Source organism: Poromitra crassiceps, assembly GCF_964638095.1.
Source record: "Poromitra crassiceps genome assembly, chromosome: 2".
NCBI lineage: Eukaryota > Metazoa > Chordata > Actinopteri > Beryciformes > Melamphaidae > Poromitra > Poromitra crassiceps.
Window position 1 is genome coordinate 57,910,546 of NC_139624.1, and position 25,666 is coordinate 57,936,211.

Sequence of the window (25,666 nt, forward strand, 5' to 3'; positions counted from 1 at the left end):
CAGATTTGTACTGCCTCATAGCCAGGGCCGGCCCTAGCCATCTGGGGGCCCTAAGCAGGATATAGATCAGGGGCCCCCTCCCAGGGGCGGGGGTTTGGGGGCATCCGCGCTGGAAGTACTTTTAAGTAGGGGGTGCTGTAAGGAGGGGACTCTCGGTGCTGCCCGCTAGGGCAGCGCCGAAGAAAATTTGACGTTTTTGGACTTTTAGCCATATTTAGAAGAATATTTAAAACAAACAAACATGACAATGACGCTCGTTTGTAGCCCTATCAGTGTCAAGCAAGCGTGTAGAACCCAGCAGCCATAGGGGTTGCCAGGTCAGTTAAACCAGGGGTTCCCAACCTTTTTTGTGCCAAGGACCGGTAGATACATGCAGGACCGGTTGTCAATTTTAATGGTTTTAGTTACATATATATTTACTCACCAGGTGGCGACAAAAGGTAAATATCAGCCTTTTGTGTTGTATGTAGCCTACAGTATTTATGTTTTTGTTTAAACTACAAACATAAATAAACGTCAACCTATGTTTTAACTACCACACACAGCCTATAATATTATAGCCTATGTTTATTTAAAAAAAAAAAAAAAAAAAAAAAAAAAATTGGGGGGGGGGGGGGGGCCCCCCAACTCCCGGGGCCCTAGGCAGCCGCTTGGTTCGCATTATGGGCGGGCCGGCCCTGCTCATAGCACAAAACGACCGTTTGCATCTGAGTTATTGATCGATATCAGCTGAGATTTCTGGCTTTCAAGCAGCAGCCACTTTTTTGGTGGTTAACTTACTATAAGGGCGGGTTCACACCAGCCTTGTTTAGTCAGATCTATCGGACCTTTCCCCTTTAGTACAGTCCATAGGGTCGGTGTGAACGCTCCTACTCGAACTCTGGTGCGGACTAAAAACCGCGCTCTCGCCGCTCTGGTTCGCCTGTGAGAGGTGGTCTCGGTCCGCTCTCAAGCGAACTCTGGAGTGGCCCATTTCTGGTGTGAACCCCACCCGGACTTGTCAGAGGAAGCACGTGGTTTTTTGTGTTGATTTTTTTGGTTATTTCCTGTTTTGGAAGCTCCCGCTGAAGAAGAAGCTGCTTGCTAGCTGTAGCAGTTAGCTAGCTTATCTCGTCTCGTTACCAGCGACATCACAAACAGACAAAAATGACTAGTGGCAGGGTTATTTTTGGCGGCCATGATGCACCATGGGTGCCGCTTCCTTCTGCTGTCCTCTTCCCCCGTTACGTCTAGCTTGACACAACACAGCACGTCTATGTACCCGTCTGTAAACGTTGCAGCTGAGCTGATAAATGCAGACTTGTTCAATGAGCAACAGGTTAGCGGATGTGATAGAAAACATTATGGCTACATTCCCAAAACTAGTGTTATTTTGTGACGAGCAAACTTTTAATGTCGGAGTTCAACAAGGAAATGTGATGCGAGGAGGCACGCGCTGCAGTCATGGGCTGCAGTGCAGATTACCCCGCTAGCCAGGCGCTTCTCGCTCATACAGTGCAGAGTAGTATCCAGGCAGCGTCAAGCCAGCGTAAACACACAGCTGCTCACGTTCTAGTCCGGATATTGCTCCCAGAATTATTTTACAGCGGAGCCTCACAAAAATAAGGTGGATAACAGAACAAGATTTCTGCCCACATGACTTTGGTTTGTGTGGGCAGGACTAGTGGATTTTGGTCTTGTGAACGCAAACCGAACCAGCTGAAAACGAAACAATGTATCATCCTCTTCTCTGGCCCGAACCAAGGACCCGGACCTTCTGGTGTGAACCCGCCCTAAGATACACTTCATAAAAACAGGAATACATTTGACAGTTCAGAGACAGTTGTTCCTTTTTATGCCAATCTAGTTATGATAATGGAAGGTTACCCAGCACTGGCAATGATAGCAGTTAGGGGAAAGGCTTCTGACATAATGCTGCATAAATGACATCGAGAGGAACAACAGACTACTCTTCTTCCCCCACAGGGACTATGGTTTAGATGTGCTCCGTTCTGGCCGGGGTTCCAGGCGGACACATCCTGGCACCGACCGCAACAGGCTGGCAACTGCCTGACAGTGTGGTGACAACCCCTTCTCGGGGGGAAAAAACTCTGAAAAGGCGTCAACGGCAGCTGCCCTCTGTGAGGAGGCAAAGACAGAAAACCACTTCAGCCACAAAGCACTGGCTGTACACAGTCGCCACGGAAACCATCAGAGAAGCGCTGGGATGAGTGGGTTGCCAGCGAGGCCAAGTATGGTTTGAAAGGGTGGCTATGGCGTCGATTATTACTGTGTCTACGGCTTTATGCAGACCATCAACACAGTTGTTGTGGTGGAATATCGCGGCGCGCAACAGCTGTGTCCTCCGTGTTCATTATGGGAAATAATTGGGAAAAACACAACAGCCTCGCTGACGAACGGAACGAATGGAATCTCAATGGGAGAGCAAAGAGTCTATGTTTCCTGTGTCAAGAGAGACCACATGATGAACTTTTAGTGGCATGCAGCGCCTGCATATTGCGCAGCATATTGTGGGCACGATATCGATATTACCGAGAGAGCTTCATATCGCGGTATATACCTTAAAATGGTATATCATTACACCCCTACCCCTCACACGCACATAGCGTCCCTCTCTCACCGCCGGTGAACTGCGTCGTGCAACGAAATGTTTCCCTCTTTTCTCTCTAAGAAGCCTCCTTGCGATGTCATCTCACGCCATCACCGCCAACCACTCCTGGAAGTTAAAAGAGCCATTAAAGTGCCGGTTAAATGGTTCAGCCCGAGCCTTTTTGTTCCACTCTCTCAGAACCAGCTCTTTGACATTTCATTAACGTGGATGACCTTCATAAATCCTGGGCCCGGCGTAATCTAGACGTGACTTTTCTGCCTTCACTCAGATGCGATGTGAGCTCATTTCACAGTCTGCTGGCCACAGAGACAAACTGACAAGGTGCACTAGGCTAATCGTGTGTGTGTGTGTGTGTGTGTGTGTGTGTGTGTGTGTGTGTGTGTGTGTGTGTGTGTGTGTGTATGTGTGTGTGTGTGTGTGTGGACTGAAACCCGCCCTGTAAGTCCACTTCCAAAACCCTGAATCTACTGGACATGAATCAGCCTCGTTATGGATGGCGGGGGCCAGCTGTCAATATGAGGAATGGGGGGGGGGGGGGGTGCTTGTTCAGCAGTGTTGGGCTAAATGAAGAAGAGACAGAGTTTGATGAGCTGGCTGTCCCCCCCCCCCCCCCCTTCTCTCTGGCCGTCACGCTGCATCAGCCTGAATGAGTTGTCGGCGTCAATCAGCCTTGCAAATAGGAAAGGAAGGACACAAGACGAGGCGAGTGGGAGAGCTAACCAGCTGGAAATGATGGAGAATGGGAATTCACAGCTTATCGGGTTAGAGAGAGAGAGAGCGTAAGTTGGCCCCCGTATGTTTACGGAGGATGGGGAAATGCCAAAATGATCGTGTGTTTCATCAACTTGGGCGTCGCCGGGTCGATTTTTCCCACTTCGGCAGAGTTTTTCAATCAGCATAATCGACCCATAAAAGTCGTTTTCATAAAAGCGAAAGCATAGAGGAGTGAGGATTTGTGTAGGTTCCCATTGGAGCCCTGTCTCTGCCCACATGGCATTAAGCTGAAGGATGAGAGCTGCATTGACTCAGCCCTGGTTCAATACTCGACCTCTGTGTCACGGTGACATCACCCAGAGGGGGCGCTGTGATGGAGCATTGTTAAATGCCACGCTGGTTGGGAGCAGCAACCCCCTTTCCCCCCAAAAAAACAACTAGCCAATCAGAGCCAAGCGAAGACCTCTCATACTGCTCTCTCTCCCTCGCGCTCCCCTCTCTCGCTCTCTCGCTCTCCCCTCTCTGGCTCTCTCGAGGAAGCAGGAAGCCAGGTTTACCAACAGTGACCGTCACTTGCATCGTGGGTCTCTCTCTCTCTCCGTTTCTCTCTCTCTCCCTCTCTCTCGCTCTCTCTCCTGCCGGTGGACATATCCCACCAGACATACTCTCTCTGTGTGTGTGTGTGTGTGTGTGTGTGTGTGTGTGTGTGTGTGTGTGTGTGTGTGTGTGTGTGTGTGTGTGTGTGTGTGTGTGTGTGTGTGTGTGTGTATGTGTGTGTGTGTGAGAGTGTGTGTGTGTGTGTGTGTGTGTGTGTGTGTGTGTGTGTGTGTGTGTGTGTGTGTGTGTGTGTGTGTGTGTGTGTGTGTGTGTGTGAGAGTGTGTGTGTGTGTGTGTGTGTGTGTGTGTGTGTGTCTGTGTGTCTGTGTGTCTGTGTGTGCGTGCGTGCTCCACTGACATGAAGTGGATCTAGGTTAATGTAAAGGCTCCTCTGTGGTGGGCACCCAGTGGACCAGGGACTGGGCTGAAGGTATTGGCCTGGCTAAAGGAAACACCACGGGGGGTTGAGGAGATGCTGGCAGGACATCAGGCCTTTTAGAGCAAAGCACAGTCACAACAATTGGAGGCTGACATCCAAAAGGCTATTTGGTTCCATCTTGTGGCTCTGTTATTCAGTTCTATCACCTATCAAGCTCATCTGTATTGCAGACAGATTTGGTGCTGTCTGGCAAGGATGTCTCCAAACAGTAGGAGAGATGTTGCGTCCATATTAAACAGGTCTGTGTAATTAGTAGCTGTAGTAGCGTAGGTTCCCGAGTTAGAAAAATGATGACTGAGGAAAAAGGAAGCCATACTGCAGGTAGAAAGAGGTAGAGAAAACCTCTCATCAGTAGCGGCCGGCCACTAGAGGGCGCCAGGGCGCCGCCCCACCTACTTTATCCACATGAAGAAGAGGGAAATAAAACGTTATAGGCTATATATATATATATATTTTTTTTATGAGGGAGGTGAATATTAGATAGTGAGTATATAATCTGCAATAAATATGTAGATTCTTAATTATCTACATGTGTAGCCTACTGTTTTTGGGTCAATATTTTCTTGCACCGAATTGCCACGGACGCCGTCCGGGGACTTCCGGTTTACTTCCGGTTTCCACCAGTGCAGATCATTAGAGTATCAGGATCTGTGTAGTTGCACATGCACTGTTCACTCTCAAAAACAAAGCGATTTGGGAGGGCTCTGGGCGCACATATCTAGCGACCAGGTGGAGGTGGGGGGTCAGGTAGAGTGAGTGTCGTGACATAGGCTAGGCTACGTAGATGGGTAGCCACCATAGGGTAGCGACGCAGTATATATAAACACTAGTAGTAGTCCCATGCCGACGGCTTTGCAGCACGCGCGCGAAGCAAAGAAGTTTGTTTTCAACTGCCATAAAACACAAAAGACGTTTTGCAAGAATGGAGAAAGAAAATTATGTGAAGTCACTCAAAACAACGCCGTTTGAGAGACGGACTTTACAGGAGAAGCATCGAGTGAAAGAGCTTGGACCAGATCACCCTGAGCTCGCCATTAAACAACAGGCTACAGACAGAGGAAGAAAATACACTCGGGTCTTTTTCAGACGTTTCTAGTAGCTAGTAACGTCCGTTACTACTTGCTTGATTTAGGGCTGGAGTGGACGATAATTCAATAGCCTATTATTGTTGTCCTTCAGTGCAATCATCGTGATGATATGAAGTTATTTTAATAGTGACATTTTTGCTGACTAAATTGATGACAAGCAAATGTTACTTAACACATTCAGTGCCAGCGACGCCATATGGCGTCAAGAGAAATTTACCGTACAGTGCCAGCGACGCCATATGGCGTCAAGAAATCCAAAATCATATTTTTCCATATTTGTGCAGCTTAAGGTCGTACGCAGCCTGTCAACATAATTTCCTTCAATGGATCTCACGGCGCCACCTTAAAAAATGGACGCGATCAGAGCGCGCCGCCCCCCCCGACTCCTTTGTCTTGACTGAGTTTGGGAAATCGCTTCAGTCCCTTGGTGATAGCAGATGGTAGCATACGATAGATAGCATTGAGAATTAGCATTGAGAAATAGCATTGAGCATTAGATAGTTATTAGCGGTATATTTAGATCAGATAGGTAGATAGATAGATTGATAGCATCAGATAGATTAGTTTGTGAGATTGTGGTGAGTGTTGAGCGTTTGGTGTATTTCAGGTGAGTGCTTGGGTGTTTGAGGTGTGTGTGTGAGGGCCGCGTGTGTGTGTGAGTGTTTGTGATAGCGTTAGGTCGATTAGTTTAGCAGGCAGCAGTAGTAGCGTTAGCGTATAGTTATTAGTTAGTGTAGTGTGTGTAAAAAAAAAACAAAAAAAACAAAAAAATACGTGTTTGTGCGTCTCTGTCTGTCTGTGTCTGTCTCTGTGTGTTGTGTGTGTGTGTGTGTGTGTGTGTGTGTGTGTGTGTGTGTGTGTGTGTGTGTGTGTGTTTAGTTGGCTAGTTGGCTAGTCTAGAGCTAGCTTAGCTGTAGGGATGCCCAGGCGCAAGCGTCCCCAGCCTGCCTTCGGGCAGCTCACATTACAGCAGGCCCTGGACCGCGCTGTTGAGTCGAGAGGTCTCCCGGAGACGGACTCCGACGAGCCGGTCTCTTCCTCTGAACATGACGATGCTAGGGATTCAGACTGGCAACCGCCTGCACCGAGTGGTGCCTTTTTGGACTCCAGCGATGGTGAGATCGATTTACGATCATCTGATATTGAAAACACTTTTTTCCTTCAATCATATATATCATATTTTTATAAACTCTCACTTTGGATACAGATGAGGAGGAGGAGGAGACTCCTGAGTTGCCCGTGGCGTCGTCTTCTAGAGGTAAGAACCTAGATATATATACGTTATTATTGATCCTTTGCAGGAAATTCATGTGTCAGGTATACAGCTAAATCTACATTTCAGGACAAACAGAACAATGTATCATCATCATCTTCATAGGAGAGCAAAAAGTAGCCTACTAAAAGTGACTTACAGTATATAGCAGTGATGCCCAACCAGTAGATCGGGAGAGAGAGAGAGACAGACAGACAAACAAACAAAGAGGGAGTGTGTTGTGGCGACTTTACTATGCAGGCTGGAAACTGTGTCTGTGTAGTATACTGTGTGCATTTGCAATGTTGAAACTGGACTGGTAGATCTTGGCAGACTGGCTTCTTGAAAAGTAGAGGTACAAATGTAAAAAAAATAAACACACACACGCACACACACCTTTTATTATTCAGCCATTTATTTTCGTAAATAAAAGCTTGGTAAGAATAACAATCCTGAATTATTTAGCCTATTCTAATACCATGTAAAATATACAATTTCAGAGTTGGAGGACAGTGAGGATGACGAAAACCAAGGGGCTTCCTCCAGCTTCCCACGTGTTGCACGTTTGCACTCCAGTGATGAAGGTGAGATCAATGCCATTTTAGAATTCCAATTCAATCTGATAGTGAATGAAAACATAAACTTTTTTCCTTCAAGAAATTTCAATTTCATATTTTTATAAATTCACTTTTACGACAGAAGAGTCGGAGGATCCACCACCACCACCACCACCACCACCTTCTTCAAGTGCAGTTGGGCGCAAAAGAGGTGGGAACCTTTTTTATTCAGTTTATTTTTGTCAACACAAGGCTTCTAATTATTGGATTTTGTCAAAAAGACAGCTTGTTTACATATCACAATTGTCTGAAGAAAAACCTTTTATTTCATATTATTTTTATTTTATTTTATTTTTATTCAGCTGGCAAGACTCGCCATCAGGAGGACCCGCCAAGCTGGCGGGAAACGGGTGACTGGAGCCCCAAGAGCTTGCCGTTCACGGGAGTGGCAGGTCCTAGCAACGCGGCAGCATCCATCCAGTCCGACCAGCCTGTCGACTTCGTGGAGCTCTACCTCTGCGAGGAGCTGCTGCAGCTCATTGTTGAGCAGACAAACACTTATGCACAACAGTGCATTGCTGTCCTCCATCAGCTGCGTCTCCCCTTCTCCAGGGCAAATGCCTGGGTTCCGCTGACGGTGGTAGAGCTGAAGCGGTTTTTGGGTTTGCTCTTCCTCACCGGCCTCATAAAGAAACCCAGCATCGCGGAATACTGGTCTCTTGAACATGCACTTGAAACGCCCTACTTCAGAAGAACAATGCCACGGAACAGGTACCAGATAATCTGGCGCTTTATTCATTTCAGTGACAACCGGGAGGTCGATGGCAGCGACCCGCTGCACAAAGTGCGTCTCGTCCTGGACCTGCTGCTCTGCAAATTCAGGGAGATGTACCGGCCCTCACAGAACATCAGTGTGGACGAAGGCATGCTTCTCTGGCGCGGGAGACTGCGGTTCAAGGTGTACAACCCGGCAAAACCAGTCAAGTACGGGATCAAGAGCTACATACTCTGCGATTCTGAAAACGGCTATTGCTACTCCATGAAGCCCTACTGTGGAACAAGCAACACACTGCAGGACACCGTGCGCTTCCTGGTCGACGGCCTTGAGGGTTTTGGCCACCGCCTCTACATGGACAACTTCTACAACAGTGAGTCCATGTGTCGACTTCTCCTCAGCCTCCACATAGACTCAGCCGGCACACTCCGTGTGAACAGGGGAGAACCACCGTCAATCCGGCAGGTCAGCATGTCGGATCTGGCAGTCGGTGAACGACGCGCTCTCCACAATGACGCAGTGATGGTCCTGGCGTGGCGAGACAAGCGGATCGTGAGGATGATCACCACCTTCCACACGGATGACATGAAGACCGTAGAGGTGAGACAGAAAGGCCAAAGTGAGAGAGTCCCCCAACAAAAACCAGCATGCGTCGTGGCCTACAACCAGTACATGAATGGTGTAGATCGGCTAGATCAGAAGATCAGCTATTACCCATTCATCAGGAAGACGGCGAAATGGAGCTCCAAATTCGTGGCGTACCTGATTGAGATTGCGATCAGCAATGCCTTCATCCTTTACAGAAACCGCAACCCAACGGCCAGCTGCAAAACGCTCAAAGACTTCACCCTGTCGGTGATCAAGTCCTGGACGGAGGCATCTGTCCCCCCCCCCCCTCCTCCTCCGGCGGCAGGTGACCAACCTCCTCCTCGCCAAGCCACGCCCATCCACCCGCGGAAACGGTCCGCTTCCGCGACTGTGGACTTCGAGGGACATGTCCCACAGCCAATCGAGGTGCCACCCACGAAGGACAAGGCCTACAGGCGATGTGTGCACTGCGCAGAGAAAGGAGTCAGAAAAGAGACTAAATACGTTTGCCCCAAATGTGACTACCTCCCTCTCTGCCTGTACCCCTGCTACTTCGAGTATCATTCCCAGTGACAGTTTCATCCTCTCCCCACTCCCTCCCCCACCTCACCCCCCCAACCCCAAAAAAAAAAAAAAAAAAAAAAAAAAAGTAGATGAGGTCTATTGTTTATAGTCCGGTGGGCTGTCGTCTTTTCACACACTTTTTCCCGCAGGTAAACTAGACATTCTAACCTTTCATTCCAGCTATAGCATTTTGTTCAACTCAAAGGAGAATTCATTATTTGGCCTATGTTTACATAAAGTTGTCTTGATTTCCAAATATTTTGAAGGTCCATGTGAAGAAGATAAAACAGTGCAGGACATGTTGTGTTTTGAATATTGTTATTATGTTACACATCAAATGAAAGCTTTCAATGTGTAGTTTCATAAAAATAAAAAATAAAGGTGATATATTGTTTCCCTATGTAAATAGAGACTTCAATATCCAGCATGACCTCATGAAAGTGAGCATTTTGATGTTAGACCAAGATGTATACAGATATTTGTAGAAAATAAACAAAACATTCTTTTCACATACTTTTTCCCGCCGGTAAACTAGACATTCTAACCTTTCATTCCAGCTATAGCATTTTGTTCAACTCAAAGGAGAATTCATTATTTGGCCTATGTTTACATAAAGTTGTCTTGATTTCCAAATATTTTGAAGGTCCATGTGAAGAAGATAAAACAGTGCAGGACATGTTGTGTTTTGAATATTGTTATTATGTTACACATCAAATGAAAGCTTTCAATGTGTAGTTTCATAAAAATAAAAAATAAAAGTTGATATCTTCTTTCTTTGTGGAAATATGGACTTCATTATCCAGCATGACCCCATGAAAGTGAACATTTTGATGTTAGACCAAGCTGTAAACTAAAATTTGTAGAAAAAAAACAACACATTCTTTTGACATACTTTTTCCCGCAGGTGAACTAGACATTCTAACCTTTCATTTTAGCTATAGCATTTTGTTCAACTCAAAGCAGAATTCATTCTGTCGCCCTTTCTAACATAAAGATGTGATTATCTCAGAAACTAATTTCACCCTGCTTTTTTCGGTCGAAAACACTCTTTTTCAGAGGGGTGTATTTCCAAAATGGAAATGGTTTATAAACAAACTTTTTTTTTTAAATGAAACAGAAGGGTTCAAAGTTTCATTGAGGCTATTGGTTGTCCATATAAGAGGAACACAAAAAATGATATGGCTATATTACAATGCATTGCGGCCTATGTGGCACAGCAAGCAACCTTTTGCCCAAGGGCCGTGGCACTGAAAGTGTTAAAAACTGATCAAATGAGGTATGGCAGGAATATTATTTGAAAATATAGGGTTTGTTTGACATCACCATTCAGTTCAATGAGATGAACACTGATTTTGCATACGTGAAACATAGATATTGATATTGAGAAGAATCCTTATGATTATCATATTGATTTCAACCCCATCGTCCACGCCTATATATAGCCCTCCCTGGACAACATTGCACCAGCCGCTACTGCCTCTCATGGCATTTATAAAGCTGTGCTTGGCTTCCAAAAGTGCCAAGGTGGGAAAAGTACTCGGGAAAATGTATCATCTGGGAGTTGTGTGTGGATTCCAGGTTCCTTTTTCCTAATGCATCAATGTTATAAAGAAAAATGTTTTGTTGTCTTTTGAAATGTAGAGAGATGTTCTCCAGAGCAGTTTGCTGTATCTTTAAGATCCAGGGGCATTGATTTTTTTTGTAGTCCACACCACAAAAGTCTTGTATTTGTTGTTTGGCATTTTGCCTTTATTTGATAGGACAATGGAGAGAAAGAGGGGTTGACATGGGGCAAAGGACCACGGGTCAGATTCGAACCCTGGTCGGCCGCGCAAAGGATGAAGCCTTTGTGGTACGCGCTCACCAGGTGAGCCCCGGGCAGACGCCCCGAGCAAACATCCTTTTGATGATTCAGAGAACCTGACTGATGGCTTCAAGGCAAGCCGCCCCGCTTTGAAGAGAGACATATTCCACAGAGCTGAAGCCCATGATTCAAATTCATAACTGAGCTGGATGACCTGGGAACATGTCATCAATATTACTTTTCCATTCTTCGTGCACAAATCACTGCAAACGAAAATACTTGTTTCTAAGAAAGTTTTGAAATTCTGATTTCATTTGATTACACATTATCGTGAAGCAGCACGCAAATGCAATTTACACTTCAAATGATGGATACTTATACTTACATAAAGTGTCCACTCACCTGTAATTGTTATTCATGTGTTTGGTGTTCGGTGGAGTCAATTACCACGGGTCAGAGCAAAGGCTTCCACTGAGACATTTTCAGTTTCATTAAAGAACCCACCTCTCACCTCATCTTGTACTATTTATCATCTACTTTATGCAATGGAGGGATGAAGCCTATCTCTGTCTGTGTTCACAGTCTGAAGGCAGTGGATTTGGACACAGTGCATGCCAGCATGCCCATTCAGCGGAGATCACTTTGGATGGCTGCATTCACACGTACCTTTATAAAAGAAGTGCCAGCTATATGAACGTTCATATCCACCATTCTGTCTTGTGTTATATTACATCCCAGACCTCTCCCTCTCTCTCCCTTCCTCTCTCTCTGTTTTCCTTTGAACAAGTTCAGTTGAAGGATGTCTCTGAAAGTATTAGCTGGAAAGGTCGGCTGTCTACATTGATTCTGTCTGCCTTGGCGAATAGATTTTTTTTCCAGAGTGGACATACAACAAATGTCTTGGCACATGTTCAGGCCTGGCAAAAAAGCCTGTTCTGAAGGCTTGTTCTCCATTCAAAAGTACTGTATATTTCAGGGCCTCTCTTTACTCTTTCTTCTCTAACTAGTTTATAGAGTGGAGGAGAGGGTTTCCCAAATTAAATTGTGCATGGTTTTTAGGATTATTAAACGGGAGGCTCCTCGTTACCTCACTGACTACTTTTGTAAAGTCAGTGAGGTACATGGCTACTCCACAAGAGGAAGCACCTCCAACATTGTTCCCCCCAAATTTAAAACCCTAAAGGGTAAATGCACCTTCTCCTACTCAGCAGCTATTTTATGGAACAAACTCCCTGAGAGTATTAAGACACTTAACTCCAGGTTCTCTTTTAAGCTTGCCCTGAAAAAATGGCTGGTGGGCTCACAAATGTGGTCTTAAACCTTTTACTTTCCTTTTTTTTTTCCTTTCTTAAACCTTTTATTTTCCTTTTCTAATGACACCTGAATAGGCGGGGTTTTTAAATCCCTAGGTAGGTTCCTCTTTTTAGTATATTGAGCTGGTCTCTATCTTATTATTTATTGATTGACGCATTTTTACTAGGTATCTAATTAACTTAAAGTTTTAGAATTTTTATTTGAGTGGTAAATTATATCATCTGTTTGTGTATGTTTTTGTCCTGCGCACACACGCGCTCATACCTGCATACAGATTCACTACTCTTGTCCCACACACAAGGACCACAATGGAAACAAGCCCTCGGGCTTTATTGTGTTTTATTCCTTTTGAGCAATATGTTACTGTTGAGTTTGTCCTGTACTTACCTGCTATTATTGTTTCAATAAAGTTATCAATCAATCAATATATATTGCACTTTACAAATTATCTTTGTGCCTCGGTTGCTTCGGAGTTTTCGTCTTATTCGCAGAGAAATCTCAGCAAATCAAGTTTTTCACAAACAAGCTCTTGAAAAGAGCGCTATGCCACTGAATAGAACCCGACTCATCACCGACCTCAAGTGCAAATTGAGTGCTTCAGCTTTAAGACTATTCCAATGCTATTAGGCAGCTTTCCACTAGTCTGGCTTGCCAGCCTCTCCTCCCTTCCGTGAGAGGAGTCTGGCAGCGCTGGTCTACATTCTGGAATTGCAAAAAAAATGCTCTGTTTGGTTTAACAAATCACACTCGTCTTGGGCGGCGCTTAGCGGCAGTGCCCTTGGAAAATATTTTCCAACAATCCAAATCTTCGTCATAACTTGCCATTTCAGCATGTAGCAATGAGCTAGTGTAGGTTGTTTCTGCCGTTGGCTTGCTAGCTAGTTAGCATTGTTTTCACTTCGGCGACATTTACAGCGACACACAGGGAGGAGGGAGCGGAAGCCATTCTGATTGACATGGTCGGAGCAAATGATAGAGCTTGGGGAGCGGAAATCTGGCAGCGACTGAAATTGTCGCCTCCAATGGGAGAGCAGCTGTATAGCAGGGGATGGCTTATGCCAGCAGCCTGTTTCCATGCACCCAGACTCCTCTCACGGAAGGGAGGGGATGCTGGCAAGCGAGACTAGCTTTCCACTGATTATGCATTCTTTCCCCCACAATGGGCCTACTATTTATTGAGTTTTAAATGTAAAACAGCAAATCACACAGAACAGTACACATAAACGCCCCACCCCAGACAGCTAAATGACATAGCCAACAAAAACACAGTGACATAGTATACAGTTGGTAATTTCAATGATATAGCGCATTCTTCACTGTGCAAACCTTTAGTGGCCTGCCTACACTGGTCCTCAGTGCCATGTGTTTTCCATCAGAGTCACAGCACATGTACCTTCAGCCAGCTGTGAGGGCACAGCACTGTTTGACTATGGACATGTTTGAGCTCAAGCGCTGGGTCAAGACTTTCTATCCTGTGAAACAGCTTTAACACCTGTTTCTCCACTCATCTCTTTCAGGTGTACCAGTACATGCACGAAACGATTACAGTGAACGGCTGTCCGGAGTACCAGGCGCGGGCCACAGCTAAGGTAAGAAGCGGTTTGTAGGTCTGCTTCTAAATTTAATTTTCTGCATTAATCATTTTAATATGACAACAAACCTGTAAAAACTGTAAGTGACCGATATAGCATTGCCCTATAATATCTTGGTCAGCTGCTCTGCTGGATAAAAACAGATTTGGTGTAGGTTCTCACTAAGAAGTGTGTATATTTAGATGTGATGCCTCTCACAGAGGGTCAATATATTACTGGGTAGTCTTACAACTCATCTCATCACTCAAATTCCCTCATTTAAACTACATGGACTCACAATATGCGGGCTGTTTTAGTGTATTCACATGCTGCATATGGCTTGTTTAGTTTGGGTCATGAGTATACTCAGTGATGTTAAATATGCTTGGGATAAGCACATATGGTACATGCTGCCATATTGAGTTGAATGTAGCCTGATTAAATGTAAGCAACTTTGATGTGGAAAAGAAATAAGCTTGTGCACAAACACTTGAACAGATTTCACCATAAGAACATGGCTGCAAGAGAGACTGCGAAAGGAGATTAAATAGAGCAAGCTCATCTGATCTCAGGGAGAGGATGGAGATGGAGGAGCAGGAGGAAGAGAGGAGATGAGTGCAACTCAGATCCCCTTCAGTAATTGGGTTTCCATTCAAATGTATTGCAAATTTTAACTGAATTTTCTGAAAATCATCACCAGCGTCATCTTCGAGTAGATCTCAAGACCACTGGCCTGAAAAGGAAACAGAGGTGCAGATCGAGCAACGCCATTGAAAACCAGCAGCAACAGTGATGTAATATGTGAAATATGTGACTGAGCCTTCTCTTCATTTGCCTCTGGAGAGCTTTAGATTTGTGTTTCACCTGAACGACTCGATTCCCTTTGATTGCTTCATTAATTAAATCAATTCAGCTTCTAATTCCTGGCCCCGGGCCTTTATTTCTACTCTTAATGGAGACCATGCAGGGACTATCTGGCTTGCCTGGGCTCTAGAGAAAAGTTGGAGCTGATGATCAAATGACTTTGGATATGTAGAAGTCATGTATAGGTCATAGCCTATAAAATAGCATGTTTAACAGGACACACTTTCATTTTTGTGTTTCTGTCTGCCTGTATGTCAGTCTGTCTGCCTGTCTGTCAGTCTGTCTGCCTGTCAGTCTGTCTGTCTGCCTGTCTGTCTGTCTGTCTGTCTGTCTGTCTGTCAGTCTGTCTGTCTGGGTGTCTGTCTGTCTGTCTGTCTGTCTGTCTGTCTGTCTGTCTGTCTGTCTGTCTGTCTGTCTGTCTGTCTGTCTGCCTGTATGTCAGTCTGTCTGCCTGTCTGTCAGTCTGTCTGCCTGTCTGTCTGTCTGCCTGTATGTCAGTCTGTCTGCCTGTCTGTCTGTCTGCCTGTATGTCAGTCTGTCTGCCAGTATGTCAGTCTGTCTGCCTGTCTGTCTGTCAGTCAGTCTGTCTGCCTGTCTGTCTGTCTGCCTGTATGTCAGTCTGTCTGTATGTCAGTCTGTCTGCCTGTCTGTCTGTCTGTATGTCGGTCGCAACAAAAGTAGATCAATCACAGCTCAGGCTGATACAGTGGCTGATACGTGCATGACATCACAAAACCGAAACTTGCCTGATGGATCACTGGCCATCAAACTGAACTGAAGTGAATCGTGAGTCGATTTTCAGCCCACTACAAATGTTAACCATGCAAAATTTAAAATGCAAAATCTCTCCTGGCCACCTCCCATGCTGAAGCAGTGTTACAGCTCCAGCCTGGCTACTCTCTCCCCCTCTCTCCCAGCCAGCTCCCATGCTGAAGCAGTGTTACAGCTCCAGCCTGGCTACTCTCTCCCCCTCTCTCCCAGCCACCTCCCATGCTGAAGCAGTGTTACAGCTCCAGCCTGGCTTCTCTCTCCCCCTCTCTCCCAGCCAGCTCCCATGCTGAAGCAGTGTTACAGCTCCAGCCTGGCTACTCTCTCTCCCAGCCACCTCCCATGCTGAAGCAGTGTTACAGCTCCAGCCTGGCTACTCTCTCCCCCTCTCTCCCAGCCACCTCCCATGCTGAAGCAGTGTTACAGCTCCAGCCTGGCTACTCTCTCCCCCTCTCTCCCAGCCAGCTCCCATGCTGAAGCAGTGTTACAGCTCCAGCCTGGCTACTCTCTCTCCCAGCCACCTCCCATGCTGAAGCAGTGTTACAGCTCCACCCTGGCTACTCTCTCCCCCTCTCTCCCAGCCACCTCCCATGCTGAAACAGTGTTACAGCTCCAGCCTGGCTACTCTCTCCCCCTCTCTCCCAGCCACCTCCCATGCTGAAGCAGTGTTACAGCTCCAGCCTGGCTACTCTCTCCCCCTCTCTCCCAGCCACCTCCCATGCTGAAGCAGTGTTACAGCTCCAGCCTGGCTACTCTCTCCCCCTCTCTCCCAGCCACCTCCCATGCTGAAGCAGTGTTACAGCTCCAGCCTGGCTACTCTCTCCCCCTCTCTCCCAGCCAGCTCCCATGCTGAAGCAATGTTACAGCTCCAGCCTGGCTACTCTCTCCCCCTCTCTCCCAGCCAGCTCCCATGCTGAAGCAGTGTTACAGCTCCAGCCTGGCTACTCTCTCCCCCTCTCTCCCAGCCACCTCCCATGCTGAAGCAGTGTTACAGCTCCAGCCTGGCTACTCTCTCCCCCTCTCTCCCAGCCACCTCCCATGCTGAAGCAGTGTTACAGCTCCAGCCTGGCTACTCTCTCCCCCTCTCTCCCAGCCACCTCCCATGCTGAAGCAGTGTTACAGCTCCAGCCTGGGAGGCGACCACTCAACAGCCCCAGGTGGGAAGCAGTGGGGTCTGCCGGGCAAGTGGCGCAATGTCCCCGGTGGGAGAATCGACCCCCTGGCTACTGCGGCTCTATTGACATTGTGAACAGCGCGAGCCAACTACATATTCCCCTGGATCCACATTGCATCCAACAACAACGTGGATTTGAGGCCACGGCATTATTAGACTTGTGTCTTGTTTTTTTTGTTTCTATTTTCACGGGAGCTCGAGATAATGTTGTGAAGGTCGACAGTGCTGTGAGGCCTGGGAGGCGACGGTGTGCATGCTGAGGAGCTGTCTTTTAGCTTTTCAGTGGGGCAGGGAGGGGAGGAGGAGGAGACAGAGGAGACAGAGAACTTGCTGGAATACAATCACTCCGATTACAACAGGCAGTGGGAGAGGAGAGGAGGGAAACTGAGAGAATAGGAGAAGATATGCATATGAATGTGAATATGAATATGGAAGAGAGAGAGAGCGGAGAAGGGGATGCTGCCGGAAGGGATCGTCGAAGACCTCAAAGTGTCAAAGCCTCTCGCCTGCTGCCAAGGAGTTTGGATACACATCTGCAAAAGCTTCTGACAGCAACCCCACCTAACCCCCGCCCCCACCCCTCATATAATGATGCCGAATAGACAGTGAAGCACCTGTGGCAGCTAGTGCATCTGTGCATCACTGGGCACCGGGAGTCTCTCTCTCTCTCTCTCTCTCTCTCTCTCTCTCTCTCTCTCTCTCTCTCTCTCTCTCTCTGTTCGCTTGCCACTAGCTTTCCCAGGCTCGGCTAACAAGCTCTCGGGGGCACTTTGTTCAGGAGCCAGGAGCTCGCAGGCGTGCGGTTCAAAGAAGTCCCCCAGCCCGAGAGCAACTTCAACCGGCTGCTAGAGACCGACGTATGCAGAGGGTGAAAGTTATCCTGCTAGAGACCGACGTATGCAGAGGGTGAGAGTTATCCTGCTAGAGACCGACGTATGCAGAGGGGCTGCTAGAGACCGACGTATGCAGAGGGGCTGCTAGAGACCGACGTATGCAGAGGGGCTGCTAGAGACCGACGTATGCAGAGGGGCTGCTAGAGACCGACGTATGCAGAGGCTGCTAGAGACCGACGTATGCAGAGGCTGCTAGAGACCGACGTATGCAGAGGCTGCTAGAGACCGATGTATGCAGAGGGGGAAAGTTATCCGGCTACACCTCCAGCGTGAACGGGGAAGAAGTGCTAATCCACGTGCTTAGAAAGGCAGGAAACTTCTCGTGTGAAGTCTAAATCCCCAGTCTGGACTAAATCCCATCGCTTTGTTATTGCTACCCCGTAATGAAAGGAGAAGGTGCGCTAGAAGTTCAATGGTTGTCCCCAGCTTCAAGACAACATTAAATTGAGGGTTTTGGTTTACTACGGTATTAAATTTTGATTCCTCCTTCCTCCGTTTTTAGCGGAACTTGTGGTATTCTTGACTCGCCAAGAAAAGTGAACTTCATTTTGGAGTCGAAACTACATTAAAGGTGCTGTGTATAAGATTATTATCATCAATATATCACTGTCTAATTGTAAACGAATGAGATGATGATAACAAAAAACAAAAACAATGAGGCTCTTAGCTTCTGTTAACAGGTTTTTCTTTGGCTTTACTTAAGGGGATAAACACATTGGGAGTGATTTTTCCATCAATCTTTCACTCCTTCCACTGTCCACCATTGCGAGAAGCTCTAAAACTGAACAATTCAGGAAAGCCAACGGCTAACCAAGCACCTCTCTCTCCTCTCTTCTTCCCACAGGCCACAGTTGCAGCCTTCGCAGCCAGTGAGGGTCACTCCCACCCGCGGGTGGTGGAGCTGCCCAAGACGGAGGAAGGGCTGGGCTTCAACGTGATGGGCGGCAAGGAGCAGAACTCGCCCATCTACATCTCCCGCATCATCCCGGGGGGCGTGGCCGAGAGGCACGGCGGCCTGAAGCGAGGCGACCAGCTACTGTCTGTCAACGGCGTGGTAAGTCAAGATTAGTGTGTGTGTGTGGTTTTCAAGTGTCGTGTTTGGCATTTTGAACATGGCCATCTTGGTTATTTGGAACCAGATGCCGCTAGGGCTGCATGATAAATCATCGCCATCATGAAAATGAACATGCGTATTAACAATGAATAACAAAAATAATTTTATTTACACTCTCCATGCATTCACACTCAGCATGTGATCATTTTGTCTTGTGTTGTAAATCCAGCGCACACCTTTCCCTTGCAGCGGTGTGCTCCGCCCCTCCGCCAAAACCCAAACACGCTGTGCGTAGTTTCAGCTTGAGTCAGTAACAGAGAGCCATGCTTGTGGGCACAGGCTTGTTTGGGGTCTATTGCTGCCTTCAATTCGCCTCGTGTTTACCATGAATACGAGACCGGAAGTTGTGTATTCAAGTGGTCACGTCGTGAACATGTGCAGTTGACTAGAAGCCACCGAGGCTAACAATGTAGCTACCACTAGCTAGCGAGTGGCTAACTATGTTAATGCAGGAATGCAAAGGCATACTGTAATGACAGTTTGCCTTTACATGTTCCTGATACATGTTCCTCAAACATATTATAAAACGACTATGAAAAGCTCTATACAGCTAAAATGTCAATATACTTACTTTCCATCAACGTCCATGGCGTCTGCCATTTTGTGAAAACCTCACAAGACACGTCACAGCAGGTCGTGAGCTTCGAAGCTTTCAGAAAGATTCCACATACCAAGTGGTGAATACCACATAAGGGCAGAGGACCACTACACCACTGCATGAGGGGGCCGTTCAAGTGGATTTATGTCGTATTCATGGTAAACACAAGCCCACATGAAGGAAGCATATGTTCGCAGCATTAAAGCAGAAAGACATAGGAAGTGGATAGCTAATATGCATACTTCAATATTTGTTTATTTATTGCAAGTCATATCGTCATCATAATATTGAACGATGTTATCGCACATAGCAAATTGTACTCATATCATACAGGCCTAGAACCCCCTAGCACAAGACCAGGGGTTTCCCACAGAGCCACAGTGCTGCGGCCGCCTGCTATTGGTCTGTGATCGGCGAGCTGTGTGATCACTGGACAGGCGGCCTGTCAATCACGCCCCAAAACATAGTCTGCTTTAACATCTATTTTACCGTACTTGAAATGAGGCCGTAATTTATAAAATGAACATCATGCTATATTGAAGACTTGAAAGTAGCGATTGAGACCATGAACTCATTAGGAAAGTGTTTTAAGGTCATAAATCAAATGAGAAGTCATTTCCCCATTGACTTCTATACAATCTGACTTATTTTTTAAGCTAGAGGAGTTGCCCCCTGCTGGCCATTAGAAAGAATGCAGGTTCAAGGCGCTTCCACACTGGCTTCATTTTTCAGCGCCGAAGGTTGCTGCGTTCAGTTCAGTTCAGTTCAGTTTATTGAAAAAAGGGGACAGAGCATATTAATCAACAATTCAATGTAAATACACCAGGTTTAGCCAAAAGGCTAGTTTCCACCCGTAGTCCCCGGCCAAGGTGTTGCAACAGGCTTCCTAAAAGAATAAAAATAGAAATAGAAGTAAACTGTAAAAACACACAGAGCAAAGCTATAACACAGGTTAAAAAGGACACGAGTAAAAAGACACAGCAGTCTCAACAGGTACATGCATAGGAGACAACAAAATAACAAACAGGATAAGCCAAGCAGACAGGTGTTAAAAGCAATTACACATAGGCCACAACGGTAAACAGACCAGACAACACAGAGGGACATAGACAATATTTACGACCAAATGTTGTAAATACAGGCTTGTATTTATCATTCAAGCCTGCACCCATCTACTGAAATGGAGATGGTCCACAGCCCTTCTCTCCCTCCTCTCCTGTGATTTGTGATAAGATTGCCTGATAAAACGCTATATCCTGGAATAAACATCTTATCTAGATTTGTTCCAGCCTCCCACAGAATGGAATTGTTACTGTCTGATTTCCTGCTGGATAAGTAAGCACTTCTTTACCCAGGAAACACTGCATACAGTAACATTGACTGCTTCTTTCCACTTAATGCCATTGGGGCTGAAAAACAGAGTGGGATTTCAAAAACCTCTCATCTCTAAAGCCATTCAAATCAGTTCTGGCTGAAGTTCTGCAACGACCTTGAACACCCCACACACTCCACACTAGCGCTGGGTGATATGACTTCAAATCAATATCACGATTATTTCTAACTTTTACCTCGATTACGATTAATGAACGATTATTCATTTCATATGCTTTTTTAAAAACAATGCCCTCATAGTTCTCTGACAAGGTCTGTACTCTACTGTTTGTCGATGTTTTCACTTGCGTCATCCTCAATGCCAACAGCTTTGCTTTGAGTGAACGCCTGAACACCGACTAACATTGGACGCGGTGGAGGCACGTGACTGAACACCACGTCGTTCCCTTTTTGGGGTCAGCTCAATGTTCCCAGGGATCAATGTTCCCAGGGATCAATGTTCCCAGGGATCAATGTTCCCAGGGATCAATGTTCCCAGGGCTCAATGTTCCCAGGGCTCAATGTTCCCATGGCTTATATGGCACATAATGGGAACATGACAATGGGTTCAATGTTTCCAAGGCTCAATGTTCCCAGGCATGGGTGGATTTTGTGGTAAAAAAAATCCACGATTCACCATTGTAAATCTCCATCTCACTGTCTGGCTGAATATGATCATAAGATTTATATTCACTTTGACAAGCATCGCAGGGATTTCTTTGCTAAAGCTGCGACGGGGGGGCCTTGCTGCAGCTCTCTGTAATACCCTCCCCAGTCACATCTGATAAGCCAACACTCACTGTCTTTCATACTCATATGAAATATTATGTCATCTTACAAAATCCGCCTATGGTGCGTCGCTGAATGCATATACAGTAGAGCTGGGCTCGGGCTGAATTTTCCTTACCGAACCCGACCGAGCCCGTCACATTATTAGCCGAGCCCGGCCCGGCCCGACAGGTGTCAATTGATAATCTGTCCGAGCCCGGCCCGAACCCCCTCCATGATTTTTTTTCCCCCCTCGGAGCGCAGCGAGCGCATAATTCAATGAGTCTGTCCAGCCTATAAACAGCCTTATATAATCCCAAACCAAAATCAGTCCTCGTAATTCAAAGCAGTCAATGATTAATACGTAATGTACAAAGCAAAGCACCAAACAGCCTAATTCGTGCGTGCCGTGCACTGCCCACACAGTCCCACATCGCTGAAAGAAGTACTGCACGGTGTCGGCGACACCAGCGCTGACGGTACGTGCACATCTACAATGGCAAATCCGCTTTTCCGCTGTGTCGCAGCGTTTTGTGGGCGTGCAAACCAGCTTCCAGCTTGGAGCTGTAGCCTGTAGAAACGTTGTACACAGGAGGGTGGGGGGAGGAAATGTGTAGGAAGAGCTGTCATTGGGTAGCTTCAACGAAAGGTCCCGCCCTAGTCCCGCCCCGCGAGCGTGAAGCCGCTCGGAGACAAGCCGCCTCTAGTCTGCGACAGTGAAACGCTGTGGGCGGTTCCAGCGGCAGGGGGCGCGAGGCAAATGGACCAATCAGACACGGAAATAGAGCAAGACAGCCTATCAAGATGCAGCGTCAAAGCGGCTTTTTCAGGAGGCAAGCCGCCGACGGCCCGGCCACATCTACGCGTCGTTTGACGCGGGGCTGACGCTGCTGCCCATCCACTTTGTATTGGAACATGCTGCTCGACGCCTCGCAAAGCATGCTGGGAGACCAGACGACGCGTGCAGCATGTTCCAATACAAAGTGGATGGGCAGCAGCGTCAGCCCCGCGTCAAACGACGCGTAGATGTGGCTGGGCCGCGAGCGCTTCATGATGTGCACGTACAGCCGACACGCAGCTGACTCCGGGCAGAGCAGCAGAGTGCATGTCTGGGCGTGTTTCATTCGATGCCTTCAGGTGCTTTCATTAACGTAGTAAATTAGCTCAGGAGCTGATGATAGATTTTATTTGAAGGCAAAAACAAGTGACTGATTACGTGACCGAGCATGGCCCGAGCCCGAACGCGACTTCAATGTTTCTGTCCGAACCCGGCCCGTAAGTCGGGCCGGGTTCGGGTTCCGAGTCCGACGGGCCGGGTAGCCCTGCTCTAATATACAGTAGAGCAGTTGTTCCCAAACTGGGGTACGCGTACCCCTAGGGGTACGTGGAGGTACTACAGGGGGTACTTGAGAGAAAGGGGCGAATTGGAAAAAATAAGAATAAATCCTGAAAATAAATGAAACATTAAAATAAATCTGCTCAGGAGGAACTAATTACAACTATTTTACTCAATTTCTTATTTTGTAATGTTATATTCTTTAAAAGGTGGGCTATAATTCATTCATTGCATCATATGCAATAGTTTTTTCCAAGAAACATTTTGGAGTCGGGTAAAGGGGGTACTTGGATTCGGAAATCAGGGAAAGGGGGTACTGAAGCCAAAAAAGTTTGAGAACCACTGCAGTAGAGGAACAATGGGAACATTGAGCCCTGGGAACATTGAGCCCTGGGGACATTGATACGCTCCCCTTTTTTTAAGGGGACAGTTCATGAATGCACACATTGGGGAAAGTATTCACTGAATTAACATTCATTAATTAGATTAATGAATTAATTTAATTAATTGACATGAGTCGGTTAGAGGTTCTAAATGTCGGTTTCGACACATTTTCGGTTAATTGCCCAGCCCTACTCGACACACATCATTCCGATACATGGATGCCTACTCACTATACTTGCATTATTGTGAGTCACATCATTATTCACATTACTAGCAGAAAAATACCCTCCACCTCTCTCTCTCTGCAGAGTGTGGAGGGCGAGCACCATGAGAAGGCGGTGGAGCTGCTGAAGGCAGCCAAGGAGAGCGTGAAGCTGGTGGTGCGCTACACACCCAAGGTGCTGGAGGAGATGGAGGCTCGCTTCGAGAAGCTCCGCACCGCCCGGCGCCGCCAGCAGCAGCAGCTGCTCCAGCAGCAGCAGCAGCAGAGCCTGGCCTCCCAGCAGAACCACACGTCGTAGGTCAGTGGTTCTCAACCTGGGGGTCGGGGCCCCCCTTGGGGTCCTGAGATTATTTTGGGGGGTCATCCCATGATGATATAATGTCGTATAAAGCTATATAAACTAAACTATCTATTATTATATAATATAAACTGTATAAAACAGATTTGAGTGAGTGAGTGAGTGAAATGCGTGTGAATGCGTTCACGCATTCGGTGGTGGGGGGGGGGGGGTCACAGACCCTAGCCTAAAGTTTTTTGGGGGTTGCGGCTCAAAAAGGTTGAGAACCACATGTCGTAGGAGAGCAGCTTCATTACTTTAAGGGTACAGGGTGGTGGTGGAGGAGGAGCAGACACCTCACCCCACTCACATTTCCACAGCCAACCCCGGGATTCAATCCCATAACTCTCAGTCACAATCTCACTTCTATAACTTCTCCACTACTGTTGCCACTACTTATGAGGACGATTTTAAATAAAATATTGCTTAATGGGAGTTAAAGGTCCCGGCATGGACATTACCACGGACACGATCCTCCCCCTCCCCCATTATGTCACTTTAAAGGACTTTTTACTTTGTACTTTATAATTTCAGATTGTTGTTCTGTATTGCTCTGTCTTCTTCTACTATTGATGTGACCACTGAGCAGCATACTTACACTATGTCCAATTCCTCATTTGTAAACCAATTACTTACTGTGGTTATTATTAAAGTGAATCTTGAAGGTCACCCCAAAAATCTAAAATACATATTTTCCCTCTTACAAGTAGTGCTATTTATCCATCTAGAATGTTTTGGTGTGACTTGCCGAGTTTTGGTGGCCTTCTCTCAAATACAATGGAACTGGATGGCCCTCGGTAAAGCGCCAAAAAAAATACATTTGAAAAACTCAACAGCAATGTCTCTTTCCAGAAATCATGACCTGGTTACTCAAGATAATCCACAGATCTTGTTGTGAGCAGTTCATATAGGAACTATTTTCTTTCGACTGAACTACACCCACCAAACGTCGTAGAAGGAAGCAGCTAAGCTAGTCTTGCAGTAGCCAGCCATAGATAGATATCTACGTCTGGTGCACAACTCTTGAAAAGTGGTTAAGGACTGCTCCCTAAGAACAAAACAAAATGTGTGAAAGACATACAGTATGTCACTCTAATGGTGACGAGTCTGCGTACAGGCAGGAGATCGACCACCTGATGACTTGGTGCAGTCAAAACAACCTGGAGGAGCTCAATGCTCAAAAGACAGTGCAGATGGTTGTGGACTACAGGAAGAACATCGCACCACCTTCCCCCATCACCCTGGGTGACTCCCCAGTCAACACTGTGGAGTCTTCCGCTTCATGGGGTTCATCATCAGCCAGGACCTGAAATGGGAGTCGAACATCAAAACTCTCACCAAGAAGGCACAACAAAGAATACTTTCTTCAGCAGCTGAGGAAGTTCAAGGTGCCAAAGGCAGCGTTGGCAATGTTCTACAGCTCCACCGTCAAGTCCATCCTCACCCTCCATCACCGCCTGGTATGCTGCTGCAGCCTGCAAAGACATCTCCAGACTGCAGCGCATCATCCGCCATACCGAAAAGCTGGTCGGATGCAGCCTGCCATCCCTTCAGGACCTACACACTGCCAGGACAGTAAAGCGGTCTTGGAAAATCATGGCCGACCCCTCCCACCCAGGTCATAAACTCAATAAAGACCCTCCCCCTTGGCAGAAGACTGATGTCTGGCAGTACCAGAACCTCTCGTGACAGGGACAGTTTCTTCCCAACTGCCATCCGCCTCTTCAATGAAACCCGAAAGCCGGCACAAATCAGGACTTTATCATCCCACCCCCCATCCTCACCCCCCAGATGCCCCCTGAGCACAATCGACTCAGTAACGGGCTGGGGTCCCCCCATGTACATTATCCTACCTACCTACCCCCACCCTTCCCCCATTATATGTCATTTTAAAGGACTTTGCACTTTATAATTTGAGATTGTTTTTCTGTATTGCTTTGTCTTCTACTACTGATGTGACCG

At 46.8% G+C, this 25,666-nt stretch overlaps 1 protein-coding gene across 1 annotated transcript in view; it reads left to right on the forward strand.

The window, feature by feature from the left end:
* Positions 1–23,665, forward strand: part of lin7a (lin-7 homolog A (C. elegans)) — a gene marked incomplete at both ends in the record, with an annotated part of 56,122 nt that extends 32,457 nt beyond the window's left edge. The window contains 3 exons of the mRNA XM_083656623.1: positions 13,821–13,892; positions 18,418–18,627; positions 23,453–23,665. Coding sequence (XP_083512749.1) covers positions 13,821–13,892; positions 18,418–18,627; positions 23,453–23,665 — 495 coding nt within the window. The remainder of the gene's footprint in view (positions 1–13,820; positions 13,893–18,417; positions 18,628–23,452) is intronic.
* Positions 23,666–25,666: the final 2,001 nt, after the last annotated feature.